General features: G+C 37.8%; 1 protein-coding gene across 2 annotated transcripts; it reads right to left on the bottom strand.

The window, feature by feature from the left end:
* Positions 1 to 1819: 1819 nt before the first annotated feature.
* LOC121975001 (RING-H2 finger protein ATL74-like) lies at positions 1820 to 10996 on the bottom strand. 2 transcript variants are annotated; one of them, XM_042526342.1, is made up of 3 exons: positions 10736 to 10996; positions 10248 to 10652; positions 1820 to 2734 (listed from the first exon to the last, which is right to left on the bottom strand). In XM_042526342.1, the coding sequence occupies exons 2-3, from the start codon at positions 10625 to 10627 to the stop codon at positions 2563 to 2565; spliced, it is 552 nt and encodes a 183-aa protein (XP_042382276.1). In that variant the 5' UTR covers positions 10628 to 10652; positions 10736 to 10996; the 3' UTR covers positions 1820 to 2562. The 2 variants fall into 2 exon arrangements, with proteins under 2 accessions (XP_042382276.1, XP_042382275.1); XM_042526341.1 differs by having other exon boundaries at positions 10248 to 10996.
* Between the last annotated feature and the right edge of the window lie 15494 nt (positions 10997 to 26490).

Raw genomic sequence — 26490 nt, 5'->3', positions numbered from 1 at the left:
TTTAGTGTGGGTATAAAATGTATCAAGAAATGAATCACATCTAATGAAATCAATAAACGGTACCTCTATTGAATTTTCTGATAAATCAAAAGAAATACTCACTTTCTCATGTTGGAAGGTACCTGGAGTGGTGATTGTTACCTCCTTTTCATCATGATATGGCTCAAGCTCTGGTTCTGGTGAATGTACATCCTCATGTAGTGATTCTTGGGTGCTTGGCTTCATAGCACAAGTCCCTTCACTTACTTCTTCAGTTCTTGGTGATTCTTGAGGTAATGCTTCCAGTAAGCATTCCCCTACACTTAAATCATCTTCAAAAATATGTTCAGAACCTGAATCACTAGCAACATCTTCAACAACAATATCAGTAGGATCAGAAATTTGCATAATCACATAATCATCACAAAAGATACTAGAAAAATTATGCGAATCAATGGAAGTAGGGTCAGGCCTGACAGAATCGCTACTTTCCATCTCTCCACTGGAGTTTTGTGCTTGCAGTTGATTGATGGATGATGCAATCTGATCTATCTGAATCTGTATGTTCTGTATCCTTGAGAATTGCTCCTCTTGATGTTCATTCATTTGTTGCATGATCTCCTTGAGTTTCCATGTTGACTCATCCAACTGAGGGTCATTTTGTTGAAAATATTATGGCATAAAATTTGTTGAAACCTCTTGAAATCCATATGAACTCTGGTAGGTAGGATATGGCTCAATAAATGGTCCTTGTGCACTTTCATACCTGAAACATGAATTATCCACCCAATTAGCATTAAAACCATTAGAAAATTATTCATACCTATTTTGTTGATCCATGTTTGGGTAAATTTGATACTCAGGCTGAAAGCACTGATAACTCTCCACTCCACCTCCAAAATTCTGAAAATATGGATCCATGCTTAAGAAATCTCCTGTTCTTCACTACAACACTAGAAATCAATGTTAGAAGACTCTAGAGCATAAAGTTTCAAACGCATGATAATATGAACAGTAAAAGCACTTAAAACTTCAAGAATAAACCAACATGAAAATACAAAAAGAAATAAGCAATCAATTCAATCAACATGCTAACAAATAAAATCACTCAATGATCAATCTAAAATAAACACACATTGCTAGTTATGTTCCCTGGCAACGGCGCCAAAATTTGGTGTTGGCCTTTTTGTATGTCACGAGGCGCTCCAAATTAATAAAGATTGGAAACTCATTGTAATTAAAGTAATCACGTGTAGTAAGGAGTCCCAAGTCGAATTTTTCCAAGGTTAACTAGTGAATGTGTGCACACTCTAGATCCGATCCAAATTCTACTCTTACATCATCAAGGTGAATTCAATAAACTCAATAAAGCATTCAACCTTCAAGAAACTAATAGCCAAAACATATTCAATTCACAGAACAAAAGTATCAAGCAACAAGTGAACTCTAAATCTCAAACATCTTGTAAAAATCAAAGTATCATCCAATTCTCAATTACACTTAATTCAATCATTCAACTCAAATGCTCAATCACAGTACCCTTCAACAGAGGAACACCATCAAAAACCTTCAGTTTAGCATTCACAATTAAACTCCATCGTAGCACAATCGATTCCATGTAAAGAACAAAAGTTAGCTAACTAAATAACCTAAACTAAACAACTAATGTGAATCAGAACTTCTAATTCAAAACACAAACTAGTTAGCTAACTAATTAGTAATTAAACAAGATTAGTAGTTAACTAATTAGTGATTCAAACAAATCAAAATTACAAAATCATAACATCAGATACGGATTTGCAAAGTAAATTCAAACCAAAACTGAAACAAGGAAAAATTATAAAGACAATGAATCAGATCTGACGATCTGAGCAAGTTTGAAAAAATTCAAAGACAAAGTTAAAGAAAACAAAAGCCTAAAGACATTCCACAAACCGAAACCGAAACTAAACCTCTCTTCTCTCTATTGAAACCACAGATTTGCCTCTGGGAACGCCCTTCCGGCAATCACCGGCTACCTCTGAATCACCAGCACATTCAGGAGAATTCAAAAGCCATAGAGAACGCCCTAATTAACTCAAATTCACCTGAAATCACCAGCCACCGAAGAAACAGAGCACTCTTGCTAAATCCGGAGACGCGAGGTGGAAATGAAGATGAATCGATCTCTAGAGAACCGGAGAACGCCCCTAAATCCCCCAGAGAGAATGGCAGAAGCTCAGATAAGAGAACGCCCCTAAATCTGGCTTGGATGAAGCTCACGGACAGCAAGATCACAACAGGAGAACGCCCCTAAATCGCTGCTCTGCGCTTCGTCTGCTGGTCGCCGGATCACTAGAGGTTCGCCGGAGATGAAGAGAAGTGAAGATCAGATCTGGAAGTGGAATGGGAGCATCGGCCGCGGAGGAAGAAGAAGCTGCTACAGTGTGAAATCGCGAACGCCCGAGCCCGAGCTTCACTGTAGCTTCTCACGCAATTTATATCCCTTTCAATTCTGATTGGATGGTCCAGATTGATTTGGGCTGGATCAATGGTTGGATCATCTCAGATCTAGATCAAAACTTTCGGATGTTCATCAATGGACTAGATCTGCTCCTCATTAGGTCGGATGGACCAAATTCTCAACGGATGGCTCAGATCTGCTTGATTATAGATGAATGGTCCAAAATAGCTCCAAGGTGTGATCGTCTCATTTAGCCCTAGATTTGAGCCCAAGTGTGGTCCAATCTGATCGGGTCCATGACCCTTTTGATGCCTACAAAATAATAATCAAATATTATCACCAAATACCATGAAAATAAGCTAATTTGCAATTAAGTCCAAAATCAAATGCAATTACAAAATGTAATGTATATGTGAGTTTAAGCTATGAATAGACCATCAAAAATATGCATTATGAATCAAAATAATATAACTAAATCATGGTTATCATCGTAGTATAATTTGGTATTAGTTTATCTTGACTATAAAATTACACTAGCACACTCTGAGTGTATTGAGCAGGAGTATTTAAGGTAGTTTCTTTTTATACTGACTGCATAAAAGAACAAGACATTTATTATTATGGAAGTGTGTGCTCTTAATCGTGATATAATAACAAGCACATATATCTAGTATTTATTTCTTTAACTTATCAAAGGGTGAGATTTAGCTCGATAAATCAAAAGGCTCGATAAGTTGGGAAATTATATTATTTAGAGTGTGTGTTGTTGATTATAGAAGGAAATTGTGTCTTAGGAATCTAGGTTGATGATGTCCCCAAGAGGAGCTCATAAGGATTATCATGTAAACCCTGCAGGTGGACTTAGTCCGACATGACAATAAGGTTGAGTGGTACTACTCTTGGAGCTAGATATTAATTAAGTGAGTTGTCAGTAACTCATTTAATTAGTAGACATTCGATATCTTAAACACAGGGAGACTAACACACTCATGATAAGAATGAGCTCATATAGTAATATGAGATTGGTGTGGTAGTTCAATAATAACTCTTTAGTGGAATGAGATATTTTTGATGAACTCGAGTTGGGTGTTCGGGGCGAACACGGTAAGCTTAAGTTCATCGAGAGACCAAAACTAATTTCTCCTCTCGGTCCTTGTCGTAGCCTCTTAATTATAAAGTGTTATATCCACCCATACCCACCTTCTTACCCACCTTAAGGTGGTCGGCCAAGCCTGGCTTAGAGCCCAAGCTAGGGCTGGTCAAACCAAGGTGAGTTGGTGGCCGGCCCTAGCTTGAACCCAAGTTAATTGGCCGGCCACATTAAATTAAAAGGATTTTTTTTAATCTTTTCTTATGTGAAAGCCATGGTTTTAAAAGAGAGTTTAAAATTTAAATATTTCCTTTTATAGTTTTCTACAAAAGATTAAGAAAAAGGTTTGATATCTTTCCTTATTTGTTGTTAAAAGAAAGATTTTAATTTTTTATAAAACTTTTCTTTTATGTAACCATCCTCATGATTTTAAAAAAGAGTTTTAAAATTAAATCTTTCCTTTTTTATAATTTCTACAAAAGATTAAGAGAAAAGGTTTGATATCTTTCCTTATTTGTAGATTGAAAGGAAGATTTTAATTTTGAGAAAAACTTTCCTTATTGTAATCATCTACATGTTTTAATAGAAATATTTTAATTTATAAAAGTTTTCTTTTATAACCAACCATGAAGGGAATTTTTAAAGAGAAATTTTTATTTTAAAAATTTTTGGAAACAAATTAGGAAGTTTTAATTTTATGTTTAAAACTTTCCTTATTTGGAGGAGATGATGTGGCCGGCCAATAGAAACAAGAAAAGGAAATTTTAATTAAATTTTCCTTTCATTGGCAAGGAAATTAAGGAGGTTTTAATTAAACTTTCCTTATTTGCCAAGACCAAGGAATATAAAAGAGAGGGTAGTGGTGCCTCACCTCATAACAACAATACATCTTCTATTGTTCCTCTCTTCCTTGGTGGTGGTCGGCCCTCTCTTCCTCTTCCTCTCCTATTCTTCTTCCTTGTGTGGCCAGTGGCATCTTCATCTCTAGGAGCTTGGTGGTGGTCGAATCTTGTTAGAGGAAGAAGGAGATATAGGAGGCTTTGTTTCTTAGCATCCCTTAGAGCTTGGTTGGTGGCCGAAGACCTTCATCTCTAGGAGATTCTTGGTGGCCGAAATTTGCAAGGAGAAGAAGGAAGCTTGGGTGGATTCTCGTCTCGGTAGATCGTCGCCCACACGATGTCCGAGATAAGAAGAGGAATACGATAGAAGATCGTGAGGTCTATAAGCTATAAAAGGTATAACTAGTTATTAGTTTCCGCATCATAACCAGTTCATCCTTTTATTTAGATCTTGAAATACCAAACACAATAGGCTAATGAATCTAGGTTATTGAATTTATGTTTTCGATTTTTTGTTTCTTTTGTTTTTCAAATTTGTGATTCGATTGTTCTTTTTGGTTAAACTTAGGGTTACTATAAGGAAATTAAATATTGATTTTCTTTGTAAGGCTTTGTCTAGGCAGTGGTGAATGATCTCATACCCAAGAAGACCTAGTGCCTCGCCACGTTTGACCTGGAAGCCGAACTTTGAAATAAATATTTAATCGAATTTGTAACTTGGGTGAATTTGGATCAATAATGTTAAGCATTGTTTGTGATCCAAGTCTAAACCTCTAAGAACAGATAAGTTGAATTTGGAATCAATAATGTTAATTTCTGTTTGTGATTCCAAATTTAATTTCTAAATACCACAATAGGTTGTTAAGAATGGTTTAGGACTTGTACAAAATTTTTGTACAGGGGAACTGGTACGATATTCCCAGTAGCAACCAACAGGACATCCACCCTCTGGAAGGAAGTTGGGGAGGCCCAGCTGCTAGGACCTCAGAGAGCTCAGTTGGAGGCAGAGTTGGTCCACACTATCAGAGGGACGATGTCCGAGGCACAGGACTGCCAGAAGAGTTATGCTGATCGGAGATGTAGACTCTTGGAGTTCTCTGCTGGTGACCATGTATTCCTGAGAGTCTCACCCGCGAAAGGGGTGAAGAGATTTGGCCTCCGGGGTAAGCTAGCTCCATGATACATTGGGCATTTTCAGATCTTGGAGAGGATTGGAGCGGTAGCTTACCGTCTGGCGCTGCCACCAGCTCTGGCAGGTATTCATGATGTATTCCATGTGTCTATGCTGAGGAGATATGTACCCGACCCAACACATGTTCTGTCAGATATATCAGTTCCCATTCAGCCTGACATTACCTACGAGGAGGTTCCGATACGGATTCTGAACCACAAAGAGCGTCAGTTGCAGAATAAGACTATCGGCTGGTTAAAGTCAGATGGCAGTATCATTCTGACGAGGAGACTTCTTGGGAGCTCGAGGATACGATCCGAGCTCGATACCCCCATCTTTTTACCTAAGGTATGTGGGTTAATTTCCGTTCAGCATTTATACTATCTATCTATTGTTAGTACTTGCTGATGGTAAATAACAAAAATTTGGGGACCAAATTTTTAATAGTAGGGGAGAATGTAAAATTTGGTACCCAAATAAAAATTTAATAATAAGGTTTAATAAGCGAATAACCTTAACAAAAATTTTAGAAATTTTCTAGAAATTTTTCAGAACTCGTATGACAAGTTTAAGGGGATCAATTATTAGGCCAAGGGAAAGTCTGTTTAAGCTACCCTGTTTAAACGAGGAAATGTTTAATTTCTTTATTCTTTTCTTTTCTTTTCTTTTCTTTTCCTTCATTTCTTACCCTTGCCCTAACCTCACCCGCGCCTTCCTCCCTCACCTGACGTCATCTCCTCCTCTCCTCTACGCAGTGCTGAGCTCTTCGGCTTCCCTAACCGATGCCGCCTCATGACGCTTCTTCTCCCTGCATACAAAACCCTATCACCGAGGTCGTGCCCTAGTCGAATCCCTTCCACCTCACGCCGACTCTCCTCTTCGACTCCACTGCCGAAGCCACGCCGCCCGATGGACGCCGCGCCACCGCCGATGACCTCGCCATCCTGGAAGAGGCTACGTGGAGTTGCTGTTGCCGACCTTCTCCTTCGGGACATGGGTAGAAGTCGAGCATCCACTGTCGAATTTTTTACCGGAGCCCTAGCTCAGCACCGACCAGTTTCCTCTTCGCCCGAGCCTTAGTTTTGATTCGCCGATCCTCCCTTCCCTCCATGCTGCCACTGACCACCATGGTCGACGCCTGATCGTAGCTGAGCATCATCTGAGGGACAACTCATCGGCACCCTTTTTCTGATCTAGTTGACTATTGTCGATCTACCGACGCTAGCATTTTCAGGCACGAGCAAGGAGTATCTGTGCTTTGTCCAGTTTGGTGAGGAGGATCACTATCGGAGCAGTGTTTCCTTTGTGGAATCAAAAGAGGAGAACATAAAACTCCTTATAGCTACGGATCTATTTCGGGGGTAAGGTTACTAAATTTAGTTTTCCTTTGGAGTACAAAGTTAATTAATGGATTCATAGGTTGGATTATTAGGTTAGTAAATGAAGGGAGTGGGAGGGGTAGCAGTATCTCTCTATTTCTAGCTGTGAAATACCCTCAGCCATCTCTGGATTTGGGTAAGTGGTAGATATTGATTTGTGTTAACGTAATCTAATGTGAAAGAATCATGAATTGAGTTAAACCTAATTAGATTAATTGTGATTGGGGTTTTTCCCTAAATGGTTTGGGACTGAATTTAGCTATATATTGTATATATACTTAGTTAAATTATGCATATTGCAGGACTCTGATTTGAGACGGACATCTCGACTTCGGATTGGTTTGATTCGATCTCCTTTTTGAGACGGGTACCTTGACCTATCTTTTGATATTGTTATCTGATATGCTTAGTAAGTTATAACTTGCAGTAATAGTTATGTTTGTTTATGTTTGATATGTCACTACTTGATACCTGTAGCATGCCTTATTTGTTGTTTGCTATACATCCATGCTTATACCCTCTTGATTATTGACATGTGTATTATGTTCATAGAGGTAGTGACGTATCATGCCTTATTTTGTACAGGACTAGTTATTTGTCATACTTGTCAGGTGTACCTAGATCATTTTATTGGATCCATTTACTTTTTGGTACATACTTTATGGATATGGACATGGTCAGGATTTTCGTGCTTAGTGTCATGCACCATCTTGCATGATTGCATGCTGAGCGATTGTTGACTCCATTATTATTGAGCACATCGCTAGTTACATGATCTGCACACACGACCACTCATGGATTAGTGGTACATTAGGCAGGGTGTGTATAGTAGGTTGCTCTGTCAAGGGCTCCGCTAGCTTGTTCATGGGTAGTGGTGACGCAGCGTGGTAGCAGGATAGGGATCCCTCCTCTGGATTGTCTCAGGGAGATGAGAGCATTGAGCTCCTCCACTTATGATTTGGGATAGAAGGATATGTGTACTCCGACAGCATCCTGTCCACTCGGTCACTCAAGAGTAGTGATGACAGAGTGCACAGTTGTCATAGCCCTACACACTCGGTCTCACCATCGTGTGTGAGATGTTGACTGGCGTCAGGGGTGATCATGTCATTTGCATAATATGCATGGATTGCATTATTACTTGTGATTACTGCATTTTGGTTGCTGCATTTGTTTGGGTTACATATGATTGACATGCATACAGGAGACATGAGATATCTGGTCTGACGACCCTTATTTTAGGATAGGAGGCTCTCGTGAGTACAGTTCTTCTTTACTTATTCAATTTTCGCATTTCTTATTATTGATCAGGAGACTGTACTCCATGATTATTATTATTAGATATATCTTACTATGCATGTCAGTTCGATACCCGCTTAGTTGTTGAACTCACCTCGTTACTTATTTTTTTTCTATTTTAGGTTGAAGTTATCAGGAGATTTCAGTCGCTAGTCCCCCACTAGGTGTGGAGATGGCTTTCTGGTTTCGGACTTTCGTTGTTTCCTTGTTTTGTTATGTCTACATACGTATGATGTGTAGTACTTGTACTTATGGATTCTATGTCGTGCTTCGGGTATGATGTCTATATTTTTCGCTGCGAAGGTTTTCCGTTGTGTTGTGTTTTCCTCGTTATAGTGGAGTAGGTTTTTACCATTATAACTGTGTGGTTGTGTCAGCCGGAGGCTGAATTATATAAACTGCGTGGAATGTTTATCATATTTTATTGTATATGTTCCGACCGTCTTGACTGTGGATTAAGGGGCCTTGAGGGCTTTGTAGATAAGATTTAAATTGTCACCCGTACAGAGGAGATACTGTTGAAATTTTTTCTGGCAGTGATTCCCCCGGGACGTGACAGGGTTTCTAAATTTTATGATGTTTCTAACTAATTTTATGACAAATGTTATTTTCGTCGCTAAATTTACGATGAATTTTAATTTTTCATCGCAAATATTTATGGATGAGTTTTCAGTGACCAAAAATATTTGTCACAAATTATTGTTGCGACAATTTTTAAAAAAAAAATTGTCGCGAAATTCATCGTAAAATTTGTCACAATAAACTGTGTTTTTGTGTAGTGTAAAACTATATTATAATGTTAAGATATACAACACTTACTATTGTTCAAATCACTCGATTGATTAGTGGTAGATCAATTTATAGCAAAGCGTTTTCAATGGCAAGAAAAGGGAAGCTTGGTATAGGCGAAATCTGCTAGGTCAAACCCAATTACAAGCCTTTTTCCTTATATTTAAGCTTTCTTGTAATCTCCATGTTAAAATTATGCTTGTAAGAAGATTCACCACGTTAGTTAGATCAAAGATAGTATTTTTTTTTTAGAGTAATCTACTGATAGATCATACGTCGTGGAGAGGGGTCCTCAAGATTGCCATACCATGTAAATGCTATGTTAGCGATTATGGTGAGATTATCTTTGTTTATTTTATTCCTATTGTCCCACCTTGTGTGACCTTGCTAAAGATTGTAGCAAGAATACTTATCTCTAGCATCCGGACATCACATCATCATAATCGTAATAAATTGCTGATAACCGTATGCTCTTAGGTGGAATAATATCGTCTTAAAGTGCGTATCCAACTCTCATCATAACTTTATAGCTAAACCAAATTGGTGTTATGTGTCAACGACTATCTGACCATGTGAATCAACCAATTTAGTCAACTGCTAAAGGGGTGTGTCAACTAAGTTCTACAACTACGTCTTGAAGATGACTAACCTGAAGGAGTGACTCCAATGACATAAGAATTGCAGCGAAGTACTGTGGAATCATGATCTATCAGAATTGTTAGTATTATACCCAAAGGGATGCCTCAATATTTGAAATAATATGTTCACCTAGATAGGTGGCTTAATTACCTTAAGAAGTAAACTTATCAACTCGCATGCCAAGTCGTCCATGAATTGACCAGTTCATGCCCGAACGAGTCACACATACACTACCAACAACAAAAATTGCTCCCAGACATTGTCATATTAAGTCCTTCCATCATCACATCTTTGCATTGCAGAAGAAATAGATGATTATGTTGTATTTTGGCAGGCTGGTGAAAGGACACATGAAAGTAGGAAAACGCTCAAATCCCGTTGAAGAAGAAGCTTAAAGTATCAATTCTGAACATGTCACATGTTCTGATCCTCCCTAAACCAGCTTAGTTAGCTAGTTTTAACAACAATTATAGTCCCGCTGAGAGAGGAAAGAAAATAAAGATGAATTGGAAAGGATGGAAACATAGAGAGAGGGAGAGATATTAACCCAGCTTTTTGCTTTCAAAATTCTATTGACATAGTGACACAGTCAAGAGAATTTGGACCTGAAAATGTTTACCGCGAAGAGGAAGCATGATCAACCGGCTGATCAAATTCTACCCCAACCACCACCACTTGGCGCTCCCTCATCTCAGCCCCCCCATTTACACCACTACCACCGAAATTCCCAGGCCATCCCTCATCAGTTGCCTTCCTGGCGCTGGCGCGGCATATCGGACACACCGAGCACTTGAGCAACCAAGAGTCAACACACTGAGCATGGAAGCTATGGCTGCATGGTGGAAGCAACCTGCACCTGTCACCCACCTCGAAGCTCTCCAAGCACACAGCACAATCCACTGTGTCACTCATCTTCTCGTCAGCCTCGAATTCATAGCAAGGAAGCTTCTCCAGTTCAGCTGGCGTCAAACCCCTCCTGTCATTATCAGGCCTTGCCATGGTCCTGAAGCCCCTTTGGAATGCTCTGCCAACGATACAGAGATGGATCAGCACCAGCACACCAATGCCCACAAATAGCAGCACGACCGAGATGAGGATGGCCATCACCATGATCTGTGTGGCAAAGGTCAAAGCCTTGGTGTTCATCCCTTAGTTGCGACTCCCTCTTTGTCTAGATCTTCCTCCTCAAGAAACTTAATCTCGAAACACGCAGAGGAAAACAAAAGAGAAGGTATATTGTATATCTGTATAAAATACCTACTTGTCACCAAAAATTGAGAACTAGAAAGATTCTCTTCCTCTTAGAGCTCAAGGAATAGCACTGGATTTTAGCCCCAAAAAAAAAAAATCAGGAACAAGATATGTTGACTTGAGGGGATATTTATGTTTTTATATAATTGGGTGTTGATCTTCGAAACACGGTGCATTGGAAAGGGATGTGACAGCGAACTATTCATCTTCTCAAGTATACCTACCATAAGTCTGTTGGCCTTTACTTGTCGTATTCTGAACTCTTCTTTTGGAGGACAATCTAAATGGTTGAGAGATTGATGGGTCAGCAGCAGGCGATCACAGGATCAGCTTGCACAACCTGTTCTTGCAATTGGATCAGAATCATCCCCTATATGTATGAATCAATCGGTCATGTCTTGTTCGGTTGTCAGTTTCATAACCCTGATTTTGAAATGCCAACCTTATTGGCTTGAGAGGTCCAACAACCATCCTAACATTGATGTTATTCAGTATCAGCCTTCTTTAGACTTGGAATTGAAACGATAGGTGTTTAATTACTTGAAACAATTTGTAAACCAGATTTAAAATTTCCAATTAGTTTCAAAGGAATATGCAGAACAACGTTAATATTTCACCAAAATTCAGTAGATGTTGTGACAGCAATGGATTCACGTTTTCGATCTCTAGTAAAAGGAAAGTAAAAAAAAATTGTAACTAGAAATGAAACCATCTTTGATTGAGTTTTTTAGTTGTCTACTGAGAATAATGGTTTAGTTATCTCTTTTTTCTTATTCCTTTCTTCGTATAGAAAAGCCTCAGTAGAAAGTCAATTCAGATCAAACGTCTAAGGTTCCTTTCCTTGATGACTTTTTATTAAACCCATGACTTTTCAGTTTGTCAAGTTCTTATCATTGAGCTTGTATACTTTTTTAATCGATCATAAATAGCTTAGTCTTCCATGGTCCACATGAAAACAAGAGAGTTTAGTATGATTTGTTTCTGCTAGAAGATGAATCCTGGCTATCTACTTGGTCTTCATGAACATCTTGATAGACACTTCCACTAGCATTTATTTTCTTGGTGAGGACCCTTAAAATTACGTTTCTCCTAGGAACAATTCTAAATTATTTTACCAAATTGTTAATCAAGTTAGAAGTTTAAAAAATAAAATAAAATTGTCTTGAAAGGTCCGTGAAGTATTCCAACAAATTAAAGTTTGATCATATTATCATTTCAGTAGAAGAATCCAAGAATTTCTCTACTTATGGTTTTTAAGAACTAATTAGTTCGCGCCGGGAACAAGGCAAGGTAGAGCATCATTTTAAATCAACCTCTGGATCAAACTTCACATGCCAAAGTCTACTTGAGACAAGAAGAAGCAAAAAAGAGGTAGACGAGTTTTCCATCAAAAGAATGACAAGAGACAAAAGAAAAATGAAGACAATGAATATAGATAAGAAGGAGATTAGTAAAATGGTTATTTTCAATCACAATGTTGCAAGTGCAAAAAGCAAAAAGCAAAAAGCAAAACAAACAAAAAAAATTATGAGTTAAAGATAAATTACACAACAAGATGTGAGGTTTCCTATTGGTACGAATATAAAAATGAATAATACCAACTTATCTCTTGCATAAGTGGGCAACAAGAAGTGCAAAAATCATGTTATTTGGATAGTGGCTACAATAGTTAGATGATTGGAGATGCAAGATTATTGTATCACACCATCACCTCTAATGGGATAGAATTACTCTAAATTCTAACTATTTCTTATTCTCATATTACAATTCCAGACCTCAAAAAATTAATCAAAAAGAAAGAAAAGTTTATTTTCATTGTCATACTTTCTTATTCTCATATTACAAATATAAACAAAAATTTAATGAAAAGAAGGAAATTTGATTTTTTATTTGTCATATTGATATTGATGGATCAAAAGGGTTATTACTTGTTTATTTTAACACTACAAGCTTGTTGTCTCTATTGGTGCAGATATAACTAGATGATCAAATCTATATTATGATGTGTAAAGGATTAAAGTTAGACATCATATGTCATAATTGGTATATTAAGTGTGCAGGTACAAAGAACTTGATAGAAAAGGTGTGGTGAGTCTGAAGGATCGGACAACAAGCAAGAAAAGCTCTACTAAGTCAGGAGGGCATAATACTAAGCAAGTGAAGTCCTGGTGGCTCAAGAGGACTAAACACCAGACATGAAAATTCTAAATGGGTTTGATGAATCATACATCTGGTAGGAAAATCCAAATGGTCTATAGAACTGAACATTTGGCAAAGGTAAGAAGTCATAAGAAAGGTAAGTTCAAGAGAGAACATTCTAGTATAGAAGGCTTTGACTAATGTCTTCACTTTAGGACAAGGGTAGACTTGCGCTAATTGTCAACTTGTCTAAGAAACCAATAGAAATTTCTAGGTGAAGGTTGATATACAATTGTAACTCTCTTAACAATGATCATCTATTATATTTGTATGTTAGACTAACTTTGTGTTGAAGGAGTACTGTTAGTTCCAACCAATCAGAACTATTCCTAAGTGATTGGAGGTCAAGAATGTTGGGACTAATACAAGCTAGAGGGGGTGAATAACTCTTGCATTGATTAGGTTTCGGAGTAAAAAATTGAAGAGAAATCGATAGCTTAAGCACAACACCAAGATTTACTTGGTTCACAGCTTCCCAAGACTGCTACATCTAAGGTCTAGTCATAACATTCTATCACTACTAATCTTTTCTCCTTCTTGAATATTATTCAGAGGCAGAGAAACCTCTTACTATCTTACAAACAAGACAACAAGAATACAAATATACAAGAACAAATACAATGAAAAACTTGTTTACAAGAATCTTGCTTTGGACTTTTTTTGTCGCTTTAAATTGCCTTTTGATGGTCTAGAAATTCAATAACACCTTGTTCCCAAACCCTCAAGAACTAACATCTTGAATCTTCCATGGATCCTTTTTTATAGGATTGATGTCAGGTTGATTTCTGCCTATTAGTCGATTCCAATCAATTGATTGATCCTCTATATTTCAACCATTAAAATGACTTGTCAACCCAACAACTCCATCCACCTTAGCATTAGTCAATTGCCTACCCTAGTAGTCGATTCATTATGACAAGTTTAGTTGAACAATCGAGTTCCAAACTTTCTGTTCACTCAAGAACTAAAATCAGTTGATTGCTAACCCTAGAAGTTGATTGTATAAGTACCTCATGGTAGTTTTGATATGATCAACTAGATCAAGTTAGGTCTTGTGTATTTGATCCTTGTGTCTAAGTATACAGGAGTTTAGGAGCATAAGAAGTCGAATAAAAGACACAACTAGTAAGAAGGATGGTACAGTAAAAAGTCGACAAGCTCAATGCGTCTAAGGAACGAGGTCTTGCAGAAGAGTATGCTGGCAGATGAGAAGGAAGCGCCTGGTGTTTCCGAGGGATGAGAATCCGGAGTAGAAGATTGCTCGAGGAAAAGATTGGAAGATGGGTTTGGGTGAGCCTAATTCTGGATGGTGGAAATCACACAAGAGAATGGAGTTGGAATGGAGGAACATCCAAACAATCAACTAGGTGTTGATTGTCCGGGCGTCTAGACCAAGTCCAGGCGCTCTAACAGTTAGAGCACCCAAACTTATCTGGGAGTCCAGACCCCTTGGGCACCCTAGGGTTGTCTCCTCAATGAGTTGTTGAATGGGGCATGTCATCCTCGTCCGGGCGCCTGGACCAAGATAAGTTTAGACGTTGTGAGCCATCGTTGATGCAGATAAAGTTTTATTCATGTCCAAGCGCCCGAACCCCATCCAAACGCCATGAGCTGCCACATCAATAAATGGTCAGATTCGACTAACAAGCTATAAATAGAGTTCTAGTCTCAATAGCTTAGAACAATACTTATAAATGAGTTCTATACTTTAGTTTCTAGTTCTATTCTTTTCTTTTCTAAGCTTTCAACATTGTAAGAGGTTTCGCCTTTGGTAGAAGGAGATTTTAGTGAGCTATATTTGCCTTGGATTAACAATTTTCTAATTACAAACTAAGTAAATATTTTTACCTCTTTCTTTATTTTATGCATTTAACTTTCTGTTTCTTAACAAGTGTTTGTCTAACTTAGTTCAAAGATCAAAAAAGGGTATTCTTATAATTTCATGCAATTATAGTGAGGACGCTTCAGAAGGACTAACCGCCAACCAAAGTAAAGAAATCAATGGTCAGACCAAGTCTCAACCTGCCAAAGTTCAAGGAGGAATTTGCACACTGAAATGTCAAATAGAGGTATTTCTAAGAATAGATTTTGAAATTATTTTAATATTAAAGTACGATTTTATAGTTCCTAAGGATTAACAAGGAGAAGAGAAAGAAGAAAATCAATAGACGAAGATGGAACAAAGTGATTTCGTAGCTAACAATAGAACGGAATATCACTTACTAAGTGTATTACTGCCTCAAGAAGTCAATCGCATCAGAAGCTACACCTTGACCAAAGAACTCTGGGAGAAATTCCTGAAACTCCATGAAGACACATCACATCTGAAGCAAAGCTTGCATGACGAGATATTCTTTGGAGTAAGCTAAGGAACCTCCGCTTAGAAAAAGGTGAGAAGGTGGCTCAACTACATACAAAGATCAAGGAACTGATCACCAGACTGATCAATCTCTACAAAATGATGACCAATCGGGACTCGGTTAGCTACGCAATGAATGCATTTCCCAGAACTCTACAGTGGACCTCAATAATAGACACCTATTACATCTCTGAGGACTTGGAAGTAAGTACATTAGAAGAACTCTTCTCAACATTAGAATTACATGAAACTAGATGTGCAGGCACAATAAAAGCGTCAAGTCAGAATTTGGCAATGAAAGCCAACAAGAAGAATGAACCGAGTCAGACTCAGATCTGGATGAGACTAAGAAGCTTATATGGTAAGAAAGTTTTAAAAAAATAAGTCTAACATGTTTAAAGAAATGCAAACCATAAAAAATCCAAAAAATAAAAGAAAAGTTGGATGCTACAATTGCCAAAAATGACACATAAAGGAGGACTGCCCAGAACTCAAGAAGGAGAAAGACAAAGGGCCAAGGCGAACCAAGCCAAAGAATCTCAAGGACACTTGGGATGAAATCTCGTCATCCAAGTCCGAAATAGAAGTATATGCTGGATTAGCACTGATGGCTAGTCACAAAAAATCAAGCAACTTGGAAGCTAGCATTGATGAAGGGGGAGCTACATCGGATGAATGTAGTGATGCAGGGGGAGAATCTAGTTTCAGATCAGACATGGTAAGTGAGGTATGTCTCTCACCTCTTGATCAATTATACTGTGGAATAAAATCCATGCCTAAATCAATGTGTAAACTCAAAATAAAAAAATAAAAAATTAAAAAAAAAAATCAAGAAATAAAAGCAATCTTAGCAAAATCATGTTTATTAGAGAATTTTGATAAATTGAAAATTGAAAATACTAAGTTGAAAAAATAAATATAAAATTTTAAAAATTTTGCATGTTCAAATTTTGCTACTTTAAATTTAAGAAGCTATTAAGGACTAAATTGGTATTATCGATTCTACAAGAGTCAAATTATAAAAACAATAAGAAAATTTACACCAAGAAAATTTCTGATTAATCTAGTAGGTAGGAAGCTATATTGAGTTCCAAAATCATGCTTAGGTTAAATTTTCATGCATGTTCTAATTTTTAGCCGCTTTAATATTTTCATTGCTTGCTTAAAATTGTCTAACTTTTTCAAATAAATTTTTTTGAAACATTTCTATTCAAACTTAACTAGATTTTAATTGTTTTCATGAAAATTTATTTTATTACTTAATTATAGGAAAACTTTTAAAATTTTTTGACCGATATATTATTTTTATGAAATTTTCAACAAAAATCATATCTTTAAAATTAAAAATTATTTTTTAGAGTTATTTTTAAAATTTCTTTTTTTTTTGCTAAAATATCATGTTCTTTATCAAATAATTTTTTTCAAAATTTTTTTACTGCTATTTAATTTTCTACGAATTTTTTTATCAAAATACTAATTTTTAATATTAAAAATTCTTGAATATTAAATTTTTGAAAATTTATTTTTTTTCTTATAGATATGCTTCCTATTTTACATACTCAAAAAAATTACAGTATTTTTTCTACTCAAAATCTATTTTTGAACATTATTTTTAAAAATACATTATCTGTATAAAATAAATTATTAATATTTATATCTATTATGGTTATTCATAAAAATTTTATTACTATTTTGGATTATTATGTTTAACCGTGTCAAAAAAAAATTTAGAATTTTTCAAAGACTAAAAATAATTTTTTTCAAAATAGTGAGTTTTAAATCATAGAAATTTAGATTTTTAAAAAATATATAATTTTTCTAAGTTTTAACCACTATTGATGTAACCCTTAGAAATTTTTTTAATATATTTTTGATATGTTACCCATTTTTAATGTGATCAAAGAGAAAGAAATAAAGTTTAAGTCTAGAAAGAGACATATTTTTTTTATTATTGTTCTAATTTGCATATTTAATGCTTTAATTTGTATATTCATTTATTTACTATTTTGGTTTACCCTAACTTAATTTGGGTTGATCCATATCTAAAAGGGAGATATTGTAAATACCCCGTGATGGTTTTGATGTAATTAACTAAGTCAAGTCAGGTCCTGTGTATTTGATCATTGTGTCTAAGTGTGTAGGAGCTTAGGAACACAAGAAGTCGAGTGAAAGACACAGCTAGCAAAAAATATGGCACGCGAAAGAGTCACCGAGCTCGGTGCGTCTAAGGGACGAGGTGCTATGGAAGAGTATGCTGGTGGACGAGAAGGAAGCTCGCCGTATTTCTGAGGGATGAGAAGTTGGAGTGGAAGATTGCTCAAATACTCAAAGAGAATGCAGGAAGATGGGTTTGGGTGAGCCTAATTCTGGATGACTGAAATCACTCAAGCTAACGGAGCCAGTATGGAGGAGCAATCATATAGTCAACTTACTGTTGACTATTCGGGCTCTTGGACCAAATCCAAGTGGCCGAACATTCAGGGGGCTCGAACATTCAAGGAGCCCAAACATTCAGAGCGTCGAGATCCCCTAGGCACCCTAGAGGTGCCTCCTCGACGAGCTATTGAATAAGGCAATGCCAGCCTTGTCTAGGCACTCAGACTGGTCTAGGTGCTTAGACTAAGATAAGTTTAGTCATTACCTGCTATTATCGACGTCGATAAAGTTTTATCCATGCTCAGGCACCCGAACCTTATCCAGGCGCCTGAAGCTGCCACATCAGTAAATGGTCAAATTTGACCAACAGTCTATAAATAGAGTTCTGGTCTCAATAGTTTAGAACAATACTTGTAAACGGGTTCTGTACTTCAGTTTCTAGTTCTATTCTTTACTTTTTTGAGCTTTCAACGTTGTAAGATGTTACTCCACCTTTGGAAGAAGGATATTTTAGTGAGCTACATTTACCTTGGATTAGCAATCTTCTGATTGCAAATCAAGTAAATATTCTCGCCTCTTTCTTTATTTTATGCATTTAATTTTATATTTCTTAACAAGTGTTTGTCTAACTTTGCCCAAAGATTGAGAAAGAGTATTCTTATCATTTCAAACAATTCACCCATCTCTTGTCGGTCGCATAGGACCCACAGATTTCTCATGACCAATACTGTAGAATAGTTGAGTTACAAACTTTATGAACATGCTATGAAAATCTTACAGATCGCTAGAGGGGGAGTGAGTGAATAACATACATGCAAATGAAATATTCTTTCCTCTTGCTAATTACTTAGCAAGGACACACACCTGCATTGATTAAAATAAATAAATATAAATAAGAGAGGGACATGATTATTTACTTGTTTCACAACCCCTAAGTTGCTATGTCTAAGACCTATGCACAGAAGCATCAATCCACTATCCTTCTACTCTTCAATAAGATGTCAAAAGTGGAGAAACCTCTAACAACGGTTTAGTACAAACTTGAAAGAGGAAAGGAATAAACAAAACTTTGAATGTGATAAGATCTCTGATCATGGTTGTGTGTATATCTTGAACATGAGTTCCTCATTGTTGGTGCAGGAAGCAACATATAATCAAACTCGAGTTTTGATGTTGGGAAAGGTTAAAAGTTAAGTTATATTATGATCTAATGGCTCAATTGAGTGTGAAGTTAAGCCTAGTAGGTTAAGTTGATTGGATACTAATTAGTAATAAAAACCATAGTAGGTTAGGTGGACTAAATACTGTTGGTGTAGGATACACCAGAATCAGACCTGAGTTATAATGTTATCAAAGGTTGAAGTTAAGTATTATTGTAATCCAACTAGTTAACTAAGTATACAGGATGTTTACTCAACCAAGAAAGTCTTAACAGATCAAGGAAGTCAGATAGAAAGCCCAAGTGGGTCGAGAGGACCCGACACTTGGAAGGAAAACTCGATAGGTCTGGAAGATCGAAGATCAAGAGGAAGTCTTGGTAAGTCGATCTGATGTTGAGCGGCAAAGTCCAAATAAGTCTAGAGGACCAATGCTTGGCAAGTAAGTTGAGGTAAACAACTGGAGAGGAGTGACAGTGAGGTCATGTTTCGGAAAGAAACAAACCCTAAGTTGCTAATCCAACTGAAGAAATCGGGAAGATTTCCAAGTTAAGATCATGACAGTTTAACTATCAAATACTATTCATGCATCTTACTACTCATACATTATACTATGCTAACTTTGTTTTACAAGAATATTTGACTTAACTTTATAATGTAGATTCAGCCTAATCGGTCGACCAAACATAGGGATCGGTCGACTGAATGAGCTTGATACAAGTAGAGATCAGCTCGAGAAGCAAAGATAGAAGACAACCTGATTAATCGACTGAACCAAAAGATCGGTCGACCCAACCAAGTTGACATGGCATAGATCAGATTGATCAGAAGCAAACTTAGAAGCTAGCCTGATCGATCGGCCGAACCCAGGGATTGGTTTATCGAACATTAAATGCAATTAAAGGCTCATTAATGGAGAATCTTGGTAAACAGGGAAATTGCATTGATCGATCGACCGATAAAAGGGATTAGTCGACCAAACATTAATTGCTCATTATTGCTCGAAGATTGGATCTCAATGAAGAAGGAAAGTGTAGTGTTTAGTCGACCGATAGAGGGTTAGGTCAACGAAATATATTAGTCGACTGAAGGGTTTTTTAGTCAACGGAACCATGCTTATAAAAGGGGAGCTTGAGGTCCGAGGCAAGTATCAAGTTTTCTGCTCATCTTTGTGTAAAGTCTCCGTTCATGTTACTGCTCTGATCTTCAAGCAAGCTACTGTTCCGACAAAGCGCTGACGATCTTCATCTATACTCTTTTTCAGTATACTTTATTTTAGCTTGCATTGTACTTAAATTCAAATAAGATAGTAGGCTATTACTATCTTATATTTCATCTATATGAATTGTTTCTTTTCAAAGGTTTCGGAAAGAAAAGTTTTAGTGGATTGCCCAACGGTGCGATCAAGGATCGCAGGTCTTGAAGTAAGAGTCAACATAGGCTCCGAACCAAGTAAGAGAAATGAGTTCTTTATTTTCCGCTGCACTACTCTCGTTTTAACGATTCTAAAGAAAAGGTTTTTAACAAGAAATATTCACCCCTTTATCGCATCCTTCGATCCATCAATTAGTATCAGAGCTTGATAGCTTTAAAGTTACTTTATTATTTTTCGAGTAAATTTTAAAAAATTTTCCTTTTTTTCCTTAAAGAGATTTTTCTTTCACTTATTTCTTTATACTACACTACTAATCCCATGACGAGAGTCTTGGAAATATTCTTCTTCTTTTTCTTTGATAGCAAGAATGTTGAATTCATACCAAGAAGGGTATAACACCTTCTGCTCTCCACTATTCAAAGGGGAGAACTTCAGCTATTGGAAGAACAAAATATAGTGCTACCTCAAGTCCGACATCAAGCTTTGGTTCACCATAATCAAAGAATACACTCCTCCGATGGTAGATGTAATGTTGATAGAACCAGAAGACTAGACTCCCCCAATGATCAAGAAGGAACAACTAAATTACAATGCAATCAACACCATCCATCCAATGCAGGCTAACCATGGAAGAACTGAACTGAGTCGGGCCCTACAAAAATGTAAAAGAATTGTGGGACTATCTGGTAAAGCTACATGAAGGAACCAATGAATCTAAGGTAAATAAGAGAGATCTATTATTAAATAATTTATTTAATATTAAAATACTTCCTAGAGAGACGACCATGCAACTGCATACTTGACTAAAAGATAACCTCAACGACCTACATATGATCAGACACAACCTAGAGAATCATGGCACAATAAGGTACGCACTAAATGCCTTCCTGTGAAATACCTTATGGGTATCAATAGTAGATGTATACAAAGTTTCAAGGGATCTTTCCATTTTAAAATTAGATGAACTTTTTTGTAAATTAGAATTACATAAATAGTCTAACTTGAGTCACGTTGAGAAAGGAATTATATTGTATGCAGGATCAAGCAAAGAAGCCAAGACCAAAATCAAGAATGAATCAGAAAGTGAGTCTGACTCAGACTCAACTAATGAAGAAGAGCTGGTCAACATCCTCCGAAAACTACTAACAAGGAGAAAGTTCAAAGGGAGCACTAAAAAGACCCCAATCAACTAGATGCAAAATAAATTAGAGATGATTTGTTTTGGATGCAACAAAAAAGGGCATTTCAAACATGAATGCCCAAACTGAAAGGAAGAAAAACCAAAATTGGCAAGAAGGAAGAAGGTTCTCCAAGCGACGTGGGACAAGTCATCTTCCAAGGAGTCCGATGCGAAAGAACCAAAGCACTCGAGCCATCTTGCCCTTATGGCAAGCAACGAAGATTCTGAGTCCGAGTAAGAGTACGAGTCCGAGACTGACACCTAGTCCGAGAGAAGCCATTGATCCGTATCCATTTCTGAAAGTCCCAATACGGTAACTTTTTATTTCAATTCAAGCTTACTTAATGTCATGCCCTAGACGAGTCCCAGCCATAGGAAAAATTCGGTAGCATCTCTACTGTACACGTGAAAATCTGAATCATTTCTATATCCACAGACACCTAGAATATATACACAACCACGCAGTTTATATTCAGGTCACTCGGCTGTAATAACAAAAATACAACCACGTAGTTATATATATATATAACAACCCACTCGGTTGTACTAAAAAGAATAACACAACAAAAAACCATTACAAACCAAAAACAAGATTGCTAGCTGGCTAGACTTACACAACACAACAAACAATACAAAACACCACATCATAACACTCCGGAATCAAAACTGAAATTTTACATTGCTTAGTAAATTGAAACATAGTCTAAATAAAGTACATATGAAAACCAGAAACAGGTCTTCGGATGTGACGTGGGAACCGACACACAGGATACTCCAAGCAACTCCAAAATCTACCTGCTACCTGAAATAGAAATAGCTCAATGGTGTGAGTTCAAAGAACTCAGCGGACATCAAGCTGACATGCCTAGTAAGATATAACTAACAGAAATAATCATGTGGTGCAGTTTCTTGAACAAAAGTAGGGAATGTAGACTAAAAAAGCTGAAGAAACTGTACTCCCAGGGCCTCTTATCCGGAACATACGATCGTCAGACCAAATACCTCATGTCTCCTGTATGCGTGTCAATTATATGCAAACATCAAAATGTAGCAACCAATATGCAATAATCACAAGCAATAAATGCAATCATGCAATCATGCAATATGGTACAAAATGACATGTGTCACCCTTAACGCCAGTCAGCCATCTCGCACGCGATGGTAAGATCGAGTGGGTAGGGCTATGACAACTGTGCACTCTGTCATCACTGCTCCTGAGTGACCGAGTGGACAGGATGTTATCGGAGTACACCTATCCTTCTACTCCAAACAAAGTGGGGGAGCGCAATGCTCTCATCTCCCTGAGACAGTCCAGAGGAGGGATCCATGTCGGCTACCACACTGCGTCACCACTACCCATGAGCAGACCAACAAAGCCTAATAGAGCAAAACTGCCATACACCCCGCCTGATATACCACTAACCCATGAGTGGTTGTGTGTGTCAAGATCATATAACTTGCGATGTGCTCAACAATAATGGAGCCGACAATCGCACAGTATGCAATCATGCAAGATGGTGCATGACACTAAGCATGTAAATCCTAATCATAATCACCTCCACATAATAAGTACCAAACAGGAAAATAAATCATACTATGACCTAGGTATCACATATCTAAGTATACATGTCAAATAATAAAATCCAGAAAACTAGTCCTATACCCAGTGAAACTTAGTATGTCACTTCCTCTAGGAACTAAGGTACACATGGCAATAATCAAGAGATATAAACATGGATACATGACTGGTAACAAACAGAACATACTATAGCTATCAAATAGTGACATGCCAAGGGCAAATCTAAGCATGATCATTGCTACTAGCTATAAATTACTATGCATATTAAAGTGACAATATCATAAAAAATAAGTCAAGAGATATCTGCTTCAATAGAAAATTGAACTAGAAATCCTTCGTCGAGACGTCCGTCTCGAATCAAAGTCCTATAATGCATGATATATAGATTTTGCTAATTACATAAATTAATTAGCTAAAACAAATCCCTGACTAAAATCTAATCCATTGATCAACTAGGGTTAACTTTATTAAACCCTAATCGTTCCACTAATCAATTAGATTAAAATCTATACATAATCAACCTAACCTTAAATCCAATTAAAAACAATCCATTCCTAACTTAACTATCAATTAACCTAACTACACATGAACAACCAACTATATAATGAATCAAACCTATCCAAACAAACTCACCCAAATTTGATCGTGTTATTGCTGACCCACGATCGGAGAAGTTTGACGCTAGAAATTGGTGGTCAGAGCTGGACGATGTTGCTGACCACCAAAACAAATGTCCCAAATCAGCAATGTGCCTAGACCTATACCTTAGATCAATCAAGCTTAATTCAACAACCTTACCAACTCTAGATCAGAAGTAGCTGCTAGTGCTAGGGCAGAGAGATGGCAGCCGGCGCTGGGCGATGATCAAGGGCAGAGGCGCGAACGGTGATCTAGGGTAGAAGGAAGAAAATAAGTTATGACTCCCGGCCGGCGGTGGATCAAAACCAGATCGCGTAAGCTTGACCCCTGCAGCAACCTCGCCGTCGTCTCCAGGTTGTGCCCAACCTCCGCCACAGAGAAACAGTCCGGTGAAAAAGTCGGCCAGCACTAGGGCACAAGGACGGTAGCGTTGCTCATAGGGAGAAGGGCTCAGCGTTGGCAGTGGCTGGCCCTGGCTGTCGATCGCGCACACTGGAGGGGATGGCAGAGGAAGAAGGTGACGTCTAGGTCAATCCCATGGTGGGTGAAGGACACACTAAGCCGACTATGAGCTTCTAGTGACCGGCGACGGCGAATCGGGGAAAAACGAAATCAGCGATGGATTGACTACTAGGGCTCGGCCGAAGAGATAGGATCGGGTGCTAGACTCTGCCCCCGGCAACTACTTGGTGTCTGTGGCTAGGAATAGGCAAACGACGGAGGATCGGGTGGCATCGGGCGGCGTGGTGTCGGTGAGGAGAAAAGGGGAGGAGGAGATCGGGAGTCGACGAAGAGAGGAGAGGAAGTCGCGGTGAAGTTAGGACACGAGAGAGAAAGAAAATAAAAGAAAAATAAATTAATTAGGAAACTTAGGTTTGATTTAATCAAACCCTAAGTACTTTCCTAAATCAACTCCTACCTTTGGGTGTTTCTAAACAGGTCTTTCCCATGCCTATTAATTCATCCCCGCAAACTATCTCATACAAACTCCAAAAAATCCCCAAAAAATTTTTAAAAATTCCTAAAAATTATGTTAAGGTTATTCGTCAAATAAACCTTATTATTTTATTATTATTTATTATAGTATTTTATATTCTCCCCCACTAATAAAATATTTGGTCCCTAAATTTTGTTATTTACCATCTGCAAAACTGGCAATAAACAACCAGTATAAATGTTGGATGGAAGTCTAACCTACATACCTCAAGTAAACAGATGGGGGTATTAAGCTCGAACCGTATCCTCGAACTCCCAGGTGGCTTCCTCATTAGAATGATACTGTCATCCGACTTTAACCAGATGGAGATAGTCTTGCTCTACAGCTGACGCTCCTTGTGGTCTAGAATTCGTACTAGAACTTCCTCGTAGGTAATGTTAGGTTGAATGGGAACTGATATATCTGACAAAATATGTGTTGGACGGATACGTATCTCCTCGGCATAGACACATGGAATACACCATGAATTCCTGCCAATGACGGTGGTAGTGCTAGACGGTAAGCTACCGCTCCAATCCTCTCCAAGATCTAGAAAGACCCAAAGTATCGTGGAGCTAACTTACCTCGAAGGCTGATTTGGGTTGATTCTCTGTTCAGCATAACTCTTCTGGTGGTTCTGCGCTTTTGACATCCTCTGTCCAATAGTGCAGACTAACTCTGCCTCCTGCTGAGCTCTCTGAGGTCCTAACAGCTGAGCCTCCCCAACCTCCTCCCAGGGGGTGGGTGTCTAACAAGGTCTTCCATACAACGCTTCAAACGGTGGCATCTGTATAGCCGAATGACAGTTGTTGTTGTAGGCGAACTCTACTAATGGCAAGTGATCCTCCCAGCTGCCTCCAAAATCCAAAACACAAGACCTCAGCAGGTCCTCTAGAGTCTGGATGGCTCGCTCTGACTATCTGTCTGTCTGCAGATGAAATGGCGTACTAAAACGGAGCCGCGTGTCCAAGGCATGCTGCAGACTTTGCCAAAACCGAGGGTCTCTATCAAATATAATGCTCAAAGGAACACCACACCATCTAATGACCTCCCGACCATACAGCTCTGTCAATCGATCTAGAGAATCGGTCTTCCGAATCGCTAAGAAATATGCAGATTTGGTTAATCGGTCAATGATCGTCGAAATCGCGGGCTTTGTTCCTTATAATTTCTCCTTTGTCATCTAATTTATTTCTAAAAACTCACTTAGTGTTAATAACTAAATTATGTTTGGGTGGAGGTACTAGATCTCATACTTAGTTTCTTTAAAATTGACCTAACTCCTCTTGCATTACAATTATCCAATTAGGTTCAGATAAGGCATCATCTATTATGTTAGGTTTAATTTTAGATATTAAAGCTATTTGACTTAAATTCATAAAATTTTGTTGGAACTTTCGGGTCGCAAAAATCGCTTTTTGCGTTGCAGAAACCCCGAAGTCTTGCCACCAGATCCGTGCGAAGATTAAAATAAATTCATGTACTTGTTTCTATTCTAGATCTACTCTAGATCTACATGGTAGAGATTTTATACCTTTGCTGCGAAGCCCTTCGCTTATCTCGCTCGTCCAAGGTTTCCGAATCTCAAGAGTGTCAAGTGAACACTCCTCTATATGTATCCACACGAACAACGAGATGGAGAAAAGACACTAGAGTGTGCTAGCACTCTTTGTGGCTCACTGTAATGGAGGAAGAGGGAGAGTAGAGAGGAAGAGATGAGGAAGATGAAGGAGTGAATGAGCACACAATTGCATTCACTTGCAATCAAGTG

Source organism: Zingiber officinale, chromosome 4B (assembly GCF_018446385.1).
Source record: "Zingiber officinale cultivar Zhangliang chromosome 4B, Zo_v1.1, whole genome shotgun sequence".
Classification (NCBI taxonomy): Eukaryota; Viridiplantae; Streptophyta; class Magnoliopsida; order Zingiberales; family Zingiberaceae; genus Zingiber; species Zingiber officinale.
Note: the sequence above shows the minus strand (reverse complement) of the source record. Positions and strands in the feature narration are given on the sequence as shown.